Raw genomic sequence first — 13,338 nt, forward strand, 5'->3', positions numbered from 1 at the left:
TGTTGCTGTGTAGATGTGGGGTCAGTAGAGGGCCTAGCGTACCATGGAGCCTGGGATTCGCTTTATTGGACCAGCTCCACCACAGCCACCGTCAGCAGGCACAGCCTGGACCAGAGCCTCCCCGGGGCCTTCACAAGAGAGGCTGTGGTCACGCTGGCAGAGGAAGACCACCCACATAACCTGGCTCTGGAGGAGTGTCAGAAGTAGGTGTTAAACCTTCACTGCTCCTAATGTCTTACACAGGCCCTTAGTGGCCAACAGTAGATGCTCACTTGGGTATATGGGTTGTGTTATGTACTCAGTTAGCAAATCTATTGAAAACTTCTGCTATCAGGGGAATGAGGTTTAAAACTGCTCTGGGGGAGTGTCAGAAGTGGTCTATCATAATTCGTTACTGGTCCTAATGTCTTACAGTGGATGGTTCTTTTATGTTTTCTTTGCCTCCGTTTTATCCCCTATTTTCCTTCACAAGAACATGAGGCAGTCTTAAAAATGTCACTGAATGATTTTGCTTTAGAATGTGAGGATAGAAACATGTTCATATCTTTAGAAAATAGAGAGAGAATAAGTAGATTTGCGTTTCCCTGGAAAATGGAAATAATCATTCAGTGTAGATGTTGATGGATGTTTACAATACAATATATTTGTAATGAACACGAGGGGAGACAGAGCTGGTTTCAATTGCAGGGCAAGCAGATGTTTATTGCAAAGGACCACAGGAGGAGGCAGGTAGCTGGGTCCAGGGGCAGGCAGAAGGTCATACACAGAGGGTCCAAAAGGGCAACAGTACAGGCAGGGAGAAGGCTAGTAACGTAGTCAGGCAATAGGTAGATAACAGGAAATCCGATAGGCTAAAGTACAGGCAGGGAATAGGCAAAAGGGATTGTTAGTGAGGCAGGCAAAAACTATCATACACGGGAGGAGTAAATCACGGGGAAACCCAGCGCTCTGAAAGACGTGTGTCACAAAACAAACAATACCTCACAGTGATGGGGTGCAAAGAACTGAACCAAATAGTGTGTGGTAATGACATACAGGTGTGTGAACAGGTGATTAGAATTCAGGTGATTGGGATCTGGAGAGTGAGCTGCGTTCAGGGGATCTACATGTGTGAGGGTGTGAGTTGGAAGCCGACGTTACAATATTGAATGGAGGTGCATCCCATTCGTTTGCTTCTGTGAAAGTCTCAATAGTGTTTTTGTTTTCACTGCTGATGCAGCCTGATGTTCTGGACTAACTGGAATGAACTGCATCCCAGCATTATGAGATCCACCCTGTCAGGAAACAATATCCAGAGTGTCATCACCACAGACATCCTCACACCTAATGGACTCACCATCGACCACACCGCTGAGAAACTCTTCTTCTCCGATGGCAGTCTGGGAAAGATTGAACGATGTGAATATGATGGCTCACACAGATATGTAAGGAGAAATACAGTGTGTGTATATATATATATATATATGTTATTCTGAATAGAATGATTAAATCACATATTGTACACTCTTAGAAAAAAAGGTGCCATCTTGAACCTAAAAGGGTTCTTCAGCTGTCCCAATAGGAAAACCCCTTGAAGATACCTTTACAGTTGCTTGTAGAACCCTTTTTGTTCCAGGTAGAACCCTTTTGGGTTCCATGAATAACCATTTGTATAGACAGTTCTACCTGGAACCAAAAAGGGTTATCCTATGGGGACAGCTGAAGAACCCTTTTGGAAACCTTTTTTCTAAGAGTGTACCATCAGATATTGAAATTATTCTAGCTGTCTCATACCTCTTCTCATGCTTGAGTATGTGACATCCAAGGTTCTGTTGATGTATTTCAACCTAAATTAATATGACTAAACAAATGACTAAAACATGAGCATAAAACCAATTTAACACCATTTTCTTCATACATTCATTCTGTAGGTGATTATGAAGTCAGGTCCAGGAACCTTCTTTGGCCTGGCTATCTATGGGAACTTCCTGTTCTGGTCTGATTGGGTACGGAGGGCGGTGGTACGCTCCAATAAGTACACAGGTGGCGACATTAAGGTCCTCAGAGCCGACATCCCCCACCAGCCAATGGGAATTGTTGCAGTTTCCAACAATACCAACAATTGTAAGTGTATTCTATACAGTACATCAAAGCAAAACTCACTTGTCAACATGGAGTCTTCTATACATTGTCTAAAATATACACACAAAATGTGGTATTTTGTGAGTAGACTATTTTGCAATTGTGTGTGATAAAATGTAACTGTAGCCTGTGATGGTTTGCATGTGGTTACAACCCTGTGTAGCTGAGTTAGACCATTTGGCATGAACATTATACAATACTTCCTATAGACCCAGCTACCCTCCCTGATTAATTACCACTCAATGTAAATCTGTTATTGAATAAACAACTCCAAAAATCCCAACCTCCAGTCCCACAGGCTACCCCATGTTGCCTGGCCTGTGCTTCAGTGGAGCCCAAGCTTGGCACAGTGCTTCCGCTGAATCTGTACCATTCGAGCAGAGAAATATTATCTCACTCTCTCTCTCTCGAATGAGCAGACGTGTGGGTACTAAGGGGGCAGCATGATGGCATGGTTTATAGCTTACCGCTCCATTCCACTGTCCAAGCCAAACAGAGTTCAAAGATGGTCCCCAACAGAGAAGTCTACCTTTCTACCACATCACTGCCCTTGAAATGTTTTCAGTGCTTGATTTCGAAAAATGTGGAAGCTGAAACTCTTAATGGGAGGCACTGCAAGTAGGAAGTAAAGCATGCCATTTGGATTATAAAAACGGAACAATATATTGTCCTATTTTATTTGGAGGTTGATGTGTGTTTTCTGTAAGATGATGTACTACAGTACCCATAATGATCTGTTTTCCCAGGTGAACTGTCCCCTTGCACAGTGCTGAACGGTGGATGTCATGACCTTTGTCTTCTGACCCCTCACGGCACAGTCAATTGTAGCTGCAGAGGAGAGAGACTAATACTGGAAGATAACAGATGTGTATGTAAGTCTAACACCTTGTCTTTTTTCCCTCTAATTCATTGGTAAACAGCATCCGGCTCGAAGGGCCATGTGAATGTCTTGCTAATAGACAAATAGACAATAGGCATCTGATAGTGTTACTGTCAGATGAAGCAATGTGTGGGGCATTGAAGAAGTATGTTTGTTGGAGACTGTCTGGGAGGGATATAGCAGAAAGCAGACCCTTCTGTTTGGACGAAGAATCCCCAAAAATGGATTTTCTCTTCTTTTTACAGCTGAGAACTCCTCCTGCAACATCCACACTGAGTTTGAGTGTGGGAACGGGGAGTGTATTGACTATCAGCTGACATGTGACGGAATATCACACTGCAAAGACAAGTCTGATGAGAAAATGAAATACTGTGGTAAGTACGCACCCAATATGCGTTACTGTACTAGTTCACCAGTCCTCAGATGAAAATCCCTACCAAGCCCCCGCGGGGCTCTTGTCCAGTAGAATGAGTTCAGACTTGCTGACTTCCTGAAATCAATGAAGGAGAAGAGAAACAGTATTCAAGTGAATGTCATGTAATTCCTTTGGTCGAATCTCTTCCTGAAGTGTCTTTGTATCTCTTTCGTTTTTATTTACCCCTCTTCCTCTCTTACAGATAACAGAAACTGTAGACGGGGCTTCAAGAGCTGCTATAACCAGCGCTGTGTGGACAATAGGCGGGTTTGTGACAGGGTGAACGACTGTGGAGATGATTCCGACGAGGTTTATTGTAACAGTGAGTAATAAGAATCTGATGAATTTACATGCCCAGTCCGACAGACAACATAATCTGTACTATATTATTACTGTATAAACAAATAAATCGTTTTAGGGTGAACTCCTGTCTCTCCTATTAGATTTCATAGAGGAACATTTCTCCAAGCAAGGATAATATTATCTATCTCTTCACCTGACAACAAACCAAAGAGAGATTTCAAATACAACATATTTCTACCCCTCGTTTCTTAATCTTTTTATTTTCGGACCTGTATTTTCTCTCTAGATTCCACATGCTCTCCCTCAGACTGGCCTTGTCTGAACGGGGTTTGTATTCCGGCCTCGGCCCGCTGCAATCAGATCATCGACTGTCCCGACGCCACAGATGAGAAGAACTGCAGTAAGATAAGCCTCTGTTAAAGCGCCATACAGTACCTTTGAATTTGAAGTTATTTTTCATTGTTATATCAGGACACAGCACTATTGTAGTTAAAACAATGTATAGCCAGGAATATCAATCCCTAACCTTAGCCTTTGGATATGCCGGTCGAATGCCCACTTTCTCTAGGCAACACAGGCTGCTTGGATTACTACATGCTGGGGGTGAAGGAGACAGTGTTCGTCAGCTGCAACTCTACCTCCCTCTGTGTCCACCCATCCTGGATATGCGATGGAGCCAACGACTGTGGGGATTATGCAGATGAAACCAACTGCCGGAGTAGGTTTTTTTCCTGGCTTTTTTCTCTTCCGTGACACTAGTACTGTCGGCTATTGTTGATGTGGCCGTGTACCAGACAGACACCAGGCCTATTGGAATGCGTTTTGAAGATATTTTGAAAATGTGTTTTTTGTTCTGAATGTATCTTGGCTTCTGGTTTCTCCCCAGCTCCTTCCCTCAGAAAGAGATGTGAGGACGGCCATTTTGCTTGCCCCAGTGGAAACTGCATCCACACTGTCTGGCTGTGTGACGGGGTGAAAGACTGTGAAGACGGAGCAGATGAATTCCAGTGTGGTATGATATCAGACACATTTATTTATCTAATAATTATTTACATGACATTTATTTCGGCAAGCACATTGCACTGATTTTGTGGCCACTGCCACTGATTTGAGAGAGAGTCTAAATTATTCAAATAACTCTGTTCAAAGTAACGGTTGGATCATTATGTTGTCGGGTACATCCTGCATGAAACGCTGACAAAGCTCAAGGTGGCCAAATATAATGGAGAATTTCTAGGTTGAACGATTTCTCCTTTTGCCCTGTATCCCCTGTTGTGTCTGGTCAATACATTCAGTCAATACGGCCAGATAAGAAGATAAGATAACCCAGTGTTTGGTGGTTTGTTCATGTGGGTCATTGAAGGGAACAATGAAGGGCTGTCTCCTGCTGAGCCCAATGCTTCCATCCCTGATTTGATCCTTATGTGGAAATCTCCCACAATCACTGTTCAAAGCCTCTCCTGAGGAATAATGACGGGAGGAGATGTTTCACTCCTGCTTTTGGTTCTTCAGGGCAGAGCAGTAGACTATTCTGTTGTAACCCAAACAGAATAGCAATAGCAAATATCCTATTTATATTTGTTGTGGATTTGCTCATCGTCTGTGTATTTGAACGAGTCCCAGCCAGTAGTGGTTGGATGCACACACCGTGTTGTTTGTGCCCACTGTTTGTGTGGCTAGTTCACACTGACCTTGTCCATGTAGCCACACACAGTTATTGTTAATGGTTGCTCTCTGGCTGCCCAAGGAAGCAGCTCCACAGTGTCATCATAAAATTGATGTGAAATGCTAACAAATAAACAGACAATTCTTTCTCTCTTTCTTTATGTCTCTCCCTCTCTCATCTCTCTCCCTCTTTCATCTCCCTCCCTCCTCTCTCTCTCCCTCTTTCTCGCTCTCGCTCTCTCTCTCTCTCTCTCTCTCTCTCTCTCTCTCTCTCTCTCTCTCTCTCTCTCTGCTTGCTAAGGCTGAATAATTTTTACCTCACTTGGCACTCCTTCACTCCTTTGTACATGGTTTGAATGTAAGACAAGCATTACTTTGAAAGTGCTTACGACTGAGGGAATGTTTATTTTTTGTATCTAATTTCACAGATGACATTGATATAGCGATATAATTTCCCACCTGCGTTAGAAAAGAGACTCCCTTCAAAATTGTTTACCTTCACCTCGTATGTCATATTATTTTCTTCACCTTTTCTGTACAAAGACCTACCTACCTTTATTGTATGTGACTTGACTGCAATCTCGTATTCCTCTGTAACAGTTGAAACCTGGGCCCATTTGGACTTTGCACACATACCGACTTTGCCCACTACCGTACTAAATCATTCATTTATCACTGCTCTCTGCATGGTTAATTGTGAAGATGTTTACATGCTTCCTGTCCCAATGAAATACCATATAATGTGTTATATTTCATTTTGTCTAGACTTGTCCTGCCTGTGGAACCAGTTTGCCTGCTCTAAGAACAAGTGCATAGCCAAGCAGTGGCTTTGTGACGGAGAGGACGACTGTGGGGATGGACTGGACGAGAGCGCAGAGATCTGTGGTATAAAAACACGCCTGAATTTATTTACACTATGTTGACTCAAATATGTGTAGAAAATGTAGAGAACAGCGATAAATCAACATCAAAGGGACAGGGGAAGGGGCCCCCCGAGTGGCGCAGCGGTCTAAGGTACCGCATCACAGTGCTTGAGGCATCACTACAGATCCGGGTTCGATCCCGGGCTGTGTTGCTGCTGGCTGCACCTGGGAGACCCATAAGGCGGCGCACATTTGGCCCAGCATCGTCCGGGTTAGGGGAGGGTTTGGCCGGCTGGGATGTCCTTGTTCCATCACGCTCTAGCGACTCCTTGTGGCTTTACAGTGTTTCCTCCGACACATTGGTGCGGCTGGCTTCCGGGTTAAGCGAGCAGTGTGTCAAGAAGCAGTGTGGCTTGGCGGGGTCATGTTTCGGTGGACACATGTCTCTCGACCTTCGTCTCTACCGAGTCCGTACGGGAGTTGCAGCGATGGGACAAGACTGTAACTACCAATTGGATATCATGAAATTGGGTAGAAAAAGGGGTAAAAAGTACAACAAGGGACAGGGAAAGATTCATTAAATATATTTGAAATTTTACAAGATACATCCTTGGTGGAGATAAATGGATGAGCAATTTGCTTCAGAGATGTGGATTTCATGTTTTTCAGTAATATTTGCGCAGAAGTCTTGTAAATATCTGTATTTCTATTACTGTAATTGTGCAGATTCTGTAGCCTGATTGCCAGTCAAATCAAATCAAATGTATTTCTATAGCCCTTCTTACATCAGCTGATATCTCAAAGTGCTGTATAGAAACCCAGCCTAAAACCCCAAACAGCAAGCAATGCAGGTGTAGAAGCACAGTGGCTAGGAAAAACTCCCTAGAAAGTCTGTTTCTGCTGTCTTGAAATCATTATCATAGCAAACATGTTTGGCATGACAATTCCTTAAGCAGTTGGCAAGAGAGCTGAAACAGACTGGCACTCAGGCTAAAGATTCTTCAGTTCGGTAAAATAATGTTTTGACCACGAATCCTATTGTACATATCCAGGTACCGCTACCTGTGGCCCAGGGTTGTTTAGTTGCCCAGAGTCGTACGGCTGCATCCCCAAACCCTGGCTTTGTGATGGGGAGAGGGACTGTCCAGATGGGAGTGATGAGCTCTCTGCTGCTGGCTGTGGTAATAATATTGTTCTGAAGTTCTCCAACAAAATCACAGTCATAGTGTAGTCACTCCCTTTTCTAAAGCACATATTATAATGATAATAATAAGGACATGTGTCTAACAGTGTAGTCCAAGTCCCTTTTGTAAAACACAAATGTCTCAATACATGTTTGTCATAGTGTATTGTCCTCTGAAGGCATCCAAACTGAAAACACACTGTCCTCTGAAGGCCTCTGGACAAAAAGTACACAGTCATAGTGTAGTCACTCAGTCCCTTTTTTAAAGCACAAATATCTCAATATGTGTCTGACAGTGTATTCCGAGACCCTTTTTCTAAAGCTCAAATGTCTCGATACATGTTTGTCATAGTGTATTGTCCTCTGAATGCTTCCGAACCAAAAGCACACAGTGATATTTTAGTCACTCAGAATCCCGTTTGTAATGAACAAATGTCTCAATACATGTCTGTCATAGGGTATTGCCTTCTGAAGGCCTCCAGACAGAAACCAAACAGCAGACAATCATAGCGTAGTCAGACTCAGTCCCATTTGTAAAGCAAAAATGTCTCATTACATTTCTGTCATTGTGTATTCAGAATCCCTACTGCAAAGCAAAAATGACTCAATAGTTTCTGTTATAACAAAAAGATTGAAAAATAATCGGCACTCCATCTTCTACAGTGCTGTAAAACCATATTTCATCTTGACACACACTCTACATTACCAAAAGTATGTGGACACCTGCTCGTCAAACATCTCATTCCAAAGTTATGGGCGTTAATATGGAGTTGGTCCCCCCTTTGCTGCTATAACAGCCTCCACTCTTCTGGGAAGGCTTTCCACTAGATGTTGGAACATTGCTGCCGGGACTTGCTTCCATTTAGCCACAAGAGCATTATTGAGGTCGGCACTGATGTTGGGCGATTAGGCTTGACTCGCAGTCGGCGTTCCAATTCATCCTAAAGCACTTACAGTTGACCGGGGCAGCACTAGCAGGTCAGAAATTTGACGAACTGACTTGTTTGAAAGGTGGCATCCTATGACAGTGCCACATTGAAAGTCACTGAGCTCTTCAGTAAAGCCATTCTTCTGTGAATGTTTGTCTATGGAGATTGCATGGTGGTGTGCTCGATTTTTATAAAACATGTCAGCAACGGGTGTGGGTGAAACAGCCAAATCCACTAATTTGAAGGGGTGTCCACCTACTTTTGTATATATAGTGTACCTTGTTAATAATGTCCACATTCCTATAAAAGTTCAGATCCTTTTTGAGAGAGGTGTATGATATGAAAAAATCTCAGGTATTTCTTTAACAAATTGTCCCTCCACATATTTCTTATCACAGCCCCCAACAACACGTGCATGGAGGGAATGTTCCAGTGTCGTAATCAGATCTGCATCCCACAGCGGTTTGCTTGTGACCGTGATGATGACTGTGGAGACGGCTCCGATGAGACCCAGGAGTGTGGTAAGAACCTCTCTCTCTCTCTGTCTTGTATTTCCTCTTGTTGTGTTCTGACTGCACATCGCGCCTCTTGCCTCCTGTGTCCTACAGAGTATGGGTCCTGCAGTCTGGGGGAGTTCCGCTGCACAGATGGCCGCTGTTTACCCAGAGTACAGTGGGAGTGTGACGGCCATCCCGACTGTCTCGACCAATCAGACGAGCTGCCACACAACCCCAAGTGTTCCGCTGCAGGCAAGCCTTTCATCTGATACAACACAAGTGTGTATGTGTGAGAGAGAACAGACGAGGTACAGACCGCCTCAGTCTCACCATGTCCCGGCTGGTTTTAACCTATTACAAACACATTTTGTGCTCATAGACCTGCTGGGAACAGGGCTGATACAAATTGAGTTGCTAGCAGGGCCATGCTCAGACCTTTCAGGGGATCAGGTGCTCAAAATGAACCCACCGGCTCCCGGTTTACTGATTGTGATTTATCTTCAATGCTCTTTACAATATAATATTCATAATCTTCTGACTCATGATATATGGGCTGGCTGGCTAGTAGCTTGTGTGGATATTTTTAGTATATGGTGGTTAGATCAGGCAGGTCGCCTGTGATACAAGTCATTATTCGACGTCCATCCATGTCTGAGGACTTCCGGAGATGCCGTGGAAACCGGCCACTAGGGGCAACAGTGAGCGCTGTTACCTTCAAGTAGGCATAGTGGACGTGGATGGCAGATGGGCGTAAGCATCCGCCTCTGGTTCCAAAGAGCCCAAAGGATGCATGTTCAAATCCACCGATATGTTGTTTTTTATATTTTTGTTTTACGAATTCGGAGTTGATGCCTAAACTTAACCTTGGAACGATACGGAGACGTAATCAAACTCTTCGAAATGTGTTGTTTGGAACAACTTAGAAATTTGACGTTTGAGAAACATGGATGAACGTCTTGACTACCTCTGTTGCTGCTGCCATGACACTCGTGGGTAACTCCCGACTGAAGAAGGGATGGAGTTGGGTCGGAGGGGCGTAGATGCAGCCGTTCCTGTCTGTCTTTCTGCCTCTCTCTGCTGCACGTAGGCTAACAGCCAACCAGGCCGAATATTGATGATGATGTAAATCAAGTGTTATCAAGTGTTAATCAAATGTTATGCTGCTGTAGTAGTACTGTTGATATTTAAACTAGGTACTGTAGCTTGCGCCTTGTGGTGGAATTATTGTAATCAAAAGGAGAGACTTTTAGATTTCTTCAAAACAATCAAACTTTATTATTTAATTACTGCAGTAATGGAGTTGGTCGGTAATCACCCCTGGAGGGGATTACTGAGAACTCAACCAGCTGGTTTGAGCCATGGCATTTTATAGCAAAGTCCATTCTCCTTTAGTCTCCATGACAAACAACAGATGTATGGAATGGGTCACAAGGTTAAGATTTGTATGAAAGATACGTATAATTCACAGCAGACAGTATCTGCTGTAAAATCTGTCCTCATCGTGTAGAGACCAGGGTCTGGCCCCCCAACTCCATACTGGAGCCATCTCCCCCTGGTACCCCAGTACAGAAACATTAACTCATGCTCTGGAATGCGGTATCACCCAAAGACATCATAAATCTTCCAGAGGCCCATCCTCAGTAGAACATACACAGATGAGCGTTCTAACAACCCCTTATTCTGTTGCAAAAAACAATCATTTGATGCAATAACAATATTATAACATAATCTTGTAATTTCTCCACCAAGGCCTCCCGAGTGGCGCAGCGGTCTAAGGCGTCACTACAGGCCCAGGTTCAATCCCAGCCTGTGTCACAACTGGCCGTGCCCGGGAGACCCATGAGGCGGCGCACAATTGGCCCAGCGTCGTCTGGGTTAGGGGAGGGTTTGACTTGCCTGGATGCCCTTGTCCCATCGCGGGCAAGCGAATCCTTGTGGCGGGCCAGGCGCCTGCAAGCTGACTTCAGTCACCAATTGTATTGTGTTTCCTCCGACACATTGGTGTGGCTGGCTTGGCAGGGTCGTATATCGGAGGACACATGGCTCTCAACCTTCACCTATCCCGAGTCCATACGGGAGTTGGGACAAGACTGTAACTAGCAATTGGACACCACAAAATTAGGGAGAAAAAGGGGTAAAAGTATACAAAATTATAATAATAATAATAATAATTGGTAGCTTGCTACACACAGTCGACCGGTGACTGCTTCTCAAGCCATTGTTGTGTCTTTGGCATCATTAAAGTGAAGACTGTTATTTTATAAAATCAATTCTCTGTAATTATTATTACGTGATTAAACTGATCATGTAAATGTAATTAACTAGGAAGTCTGGGAACCAAGGAAAATCTTCAGAATACAAAGTTATAATTTTCCTCATAACTGTTCAGATATTTTAATATCTGATCAATTAGTCTTCTAATTTATGAGTTATTCTTTACCTCATGTTAGTCTCATTACAAATGTCGTAAATTGTTAGTTATCTGCACGAACCCAGCCTTTACTATGAATCATCCATACGTCAATTGTCTTAATCATTTATTTGCTAACTAACTAAATAATCACAGAAATGCATAAACAAACATCACAGTAGACATGGTTACAAGGAAATGATAGGGGAGGTTCCCTAGTGGGCTAAGCCGATATGACGGCTTGGCGGACAAAGGGAAGTGGGTGTGGACTGAGAAGGGCGGGAAAGACAAAAAGAGTCACTACACAGTTGATAATTATATTCATTGAAATGCTAATTCTTTGCACATGAATGCTCACTCATTTTTGGAATAATTGCAATCAATATGTTGTGTCGTCGTGATCTCTTTTGGAATCGTCCGTCTTTCTGTTGGAAAGTTCATCCGAGCGTCTCTCTGCTTCCCTGAAGTCTTTCATGGTTAGAATGGATACTTCAGAGTACCATTCAGAAATGCTCTTGTAGAATAGATGTTTCGGCGGTTGTAGGTCTTCGCATCCCAGGTTGACATCATTTCTAGCTGGAGACTAGTAATTAGTATCTAAGATTTGCTCTTATTCTGTCGGGATTGATAGTCTCAGAGTTTAACCATTTCCACCTGTGTAGCCAATGCTCCACGTGGTATGGTTAGGAATTCAACAACCATTTTTGTGGTCTCTACTCAAACCTTTGCCCCCTCAGCTGACCGAGGTATGCATGGTCTCAAGAGGATTTCTTCAGGAGGAATTTTATTTGTAACAGTAGAAAAGGGCTGTTCCATGACAACAGATCATGTCTGTGCTCATGGGGGCGGGCCAATGATTTAGTTAAACTTTAAAGGGAATACAATTCTCTTTCATTAAAGGTTTAACACCACCTTACATCATTTCACAAATAGTTTCATCTTTACTCATTCATGTTATACAATAATTAGATGCAAACCTCAACGGAGGCACCTGTATAAACAGAGTTATGGTAATGAGGCTGTATTGTCTTTCATGAGGTCACCAACATGAAACAAAACGGACCGGGTCGTAGCTGGCTTCTCCACCGACCGTTTACACATTCTCCAAAACATGGATATTGTTCAGTTCTCAAGTTCTGTGATGAAGAAGTTCCTTTGTTCTACTGTGGAACTCTCTCTCTATACTGCATGGCCAGGAGGAGAGAGTCTCCTCCAGGAATTTACAACCTGAGATAACAGAACCTGGGTGTAGGAGAGAGAGAGAGAGGGGGATGCCACGATCTATACCCAGAAAGGGCCACATCATGACGCCATACGTGTTTGGATACTGGGCGCGAACTCTGTACAGGGCCGACAAACAGGCGCGGCCGACAAACAGGCGCAACCAACCAACTGACGGGGTGGGAGTGGCGAATTTGATGACATCACAACGAATTTCGCGCAGTTCAGAACAACAATGTCAAAAACTGTGTACAAAAATATATACAAATACCACCACCCAAAAGGGCAGTTGTTGAGAGGGAGGGCAATGGGGCAGGTGCTCTGACACAGGTAGACCCCTATGTGTACATGTTCCTGGTTGATAGAAATATGTTTATTTGACTGTTTAATTATGTTGGCCGGTTCCCCAGACCCAGATTAAGCCAAGAACTGGACAACAACAAAATATATATATATTTTTTTTTATCTAGGACTAGGCTTAATCTGGTTCTGGGAATCCAGGAGTCTTGCATTCCTGGCTTTCACAGAAAGTTAAAATCTAACACTTGCCACTTTGTTCTGTAGAAAGCTTGTGCAACGGCTCTTTCTTCATGTGTGTCAACGGCCGCTGTGTCTCGCTGGCCAGCCTGTGTAACAGGAGGGACGACTGTGGGGACGCATCAGACGAGAGGAACTGTCACGTCAACGAGTGTCTGAACCGCCGAGTCAGTGGATGCACACAGGACTGTGAAGACCTGCCTGTAGGGTACAAGGTAGGAAGGTACCCCTGCTTGCTTTCTCAGAATTGCACGTGCACACACACACGCACACACACATAATCACAAATCATGAACTGTACGAGGTTATTTCTC

At 43.7% G+C, this 13,338-nt stretch overlaps 1 protein-coding gene across 5 annotated transcripts in view; it reads left to right on the top strand.

The window, feature by feature from the left end:
* Positions 1-13,338, top strand: part of LOC115195967 (low-density lipoprotein receptor-related protein 1B-like) — a 196,818-nt gene that overhangs the window by 125,721 nt on the left and 57,759 nt on the right. For all 5 annotated transcript variants that reach the window (XM_029756356.1, XM_029756360.1, XM_029756358.1 and 2 more), the window contains exons 42-55: positions 14-203; positions 1,220-1,424; positions 1,911-2,103; positions 2,868-2,993; positions 3,247-3,375; positions 3,619-3,738; positions 4,006-4,119; positions 4,288-4,437; positions 4,606-4,731; positions 6,150-6,269; positions 7,300-7,428; positions 8,758-8,880; positions 8,968-9,108; positions 13,052-13,239. In XM_029756356.1, the coding sequence (XP_029612216.1) occupies positions 14-203; positions 1,220-1,424; positions 1,911-2,103; positions 2,868-2,993; positions 3,247-3,375; positions 3,619-3,738; positions 4,006-4,119; positions 4,288-4,437; positions 4,606-4,731; positions 6,150-6,269; positions 7,300-7,428; positions 8,758-8,880; positions 8,968-9,108; positions 13,052-13,239 (2,054 nt within the window). The remainder of the gene's footprint in view (positions 1-13; positions 204-1,219; positions 1,425-1,910; positions 2,104-2,867; positions 2,994-3,246; positions 3,376-3,618; positions 3,739-4,005; positions 4,120-4,287; positions 4,438-4,605; positions 4,732-6,149; positions 6,270-7,299; positions 7,429-8,757; positions 8,881-8,967; positions 9,109-13,051; positions 13,240-13,338) is intronic.

This window comes from Salmo trutta, chromosome 6 (genome assembly GCF_901001165.1).
Source record: "Salmo trutta chromosome 6, fSalTru1.1, whole genome shotgun sequence".
In the NCBI taxonomy this organism is placed as follows: domain Eukaryota; kingdom Metazoa; phylum Chordata; class Actinopteri; order Salmoniformes; family Salmonidae; genus Salmo; species Salmo trutta.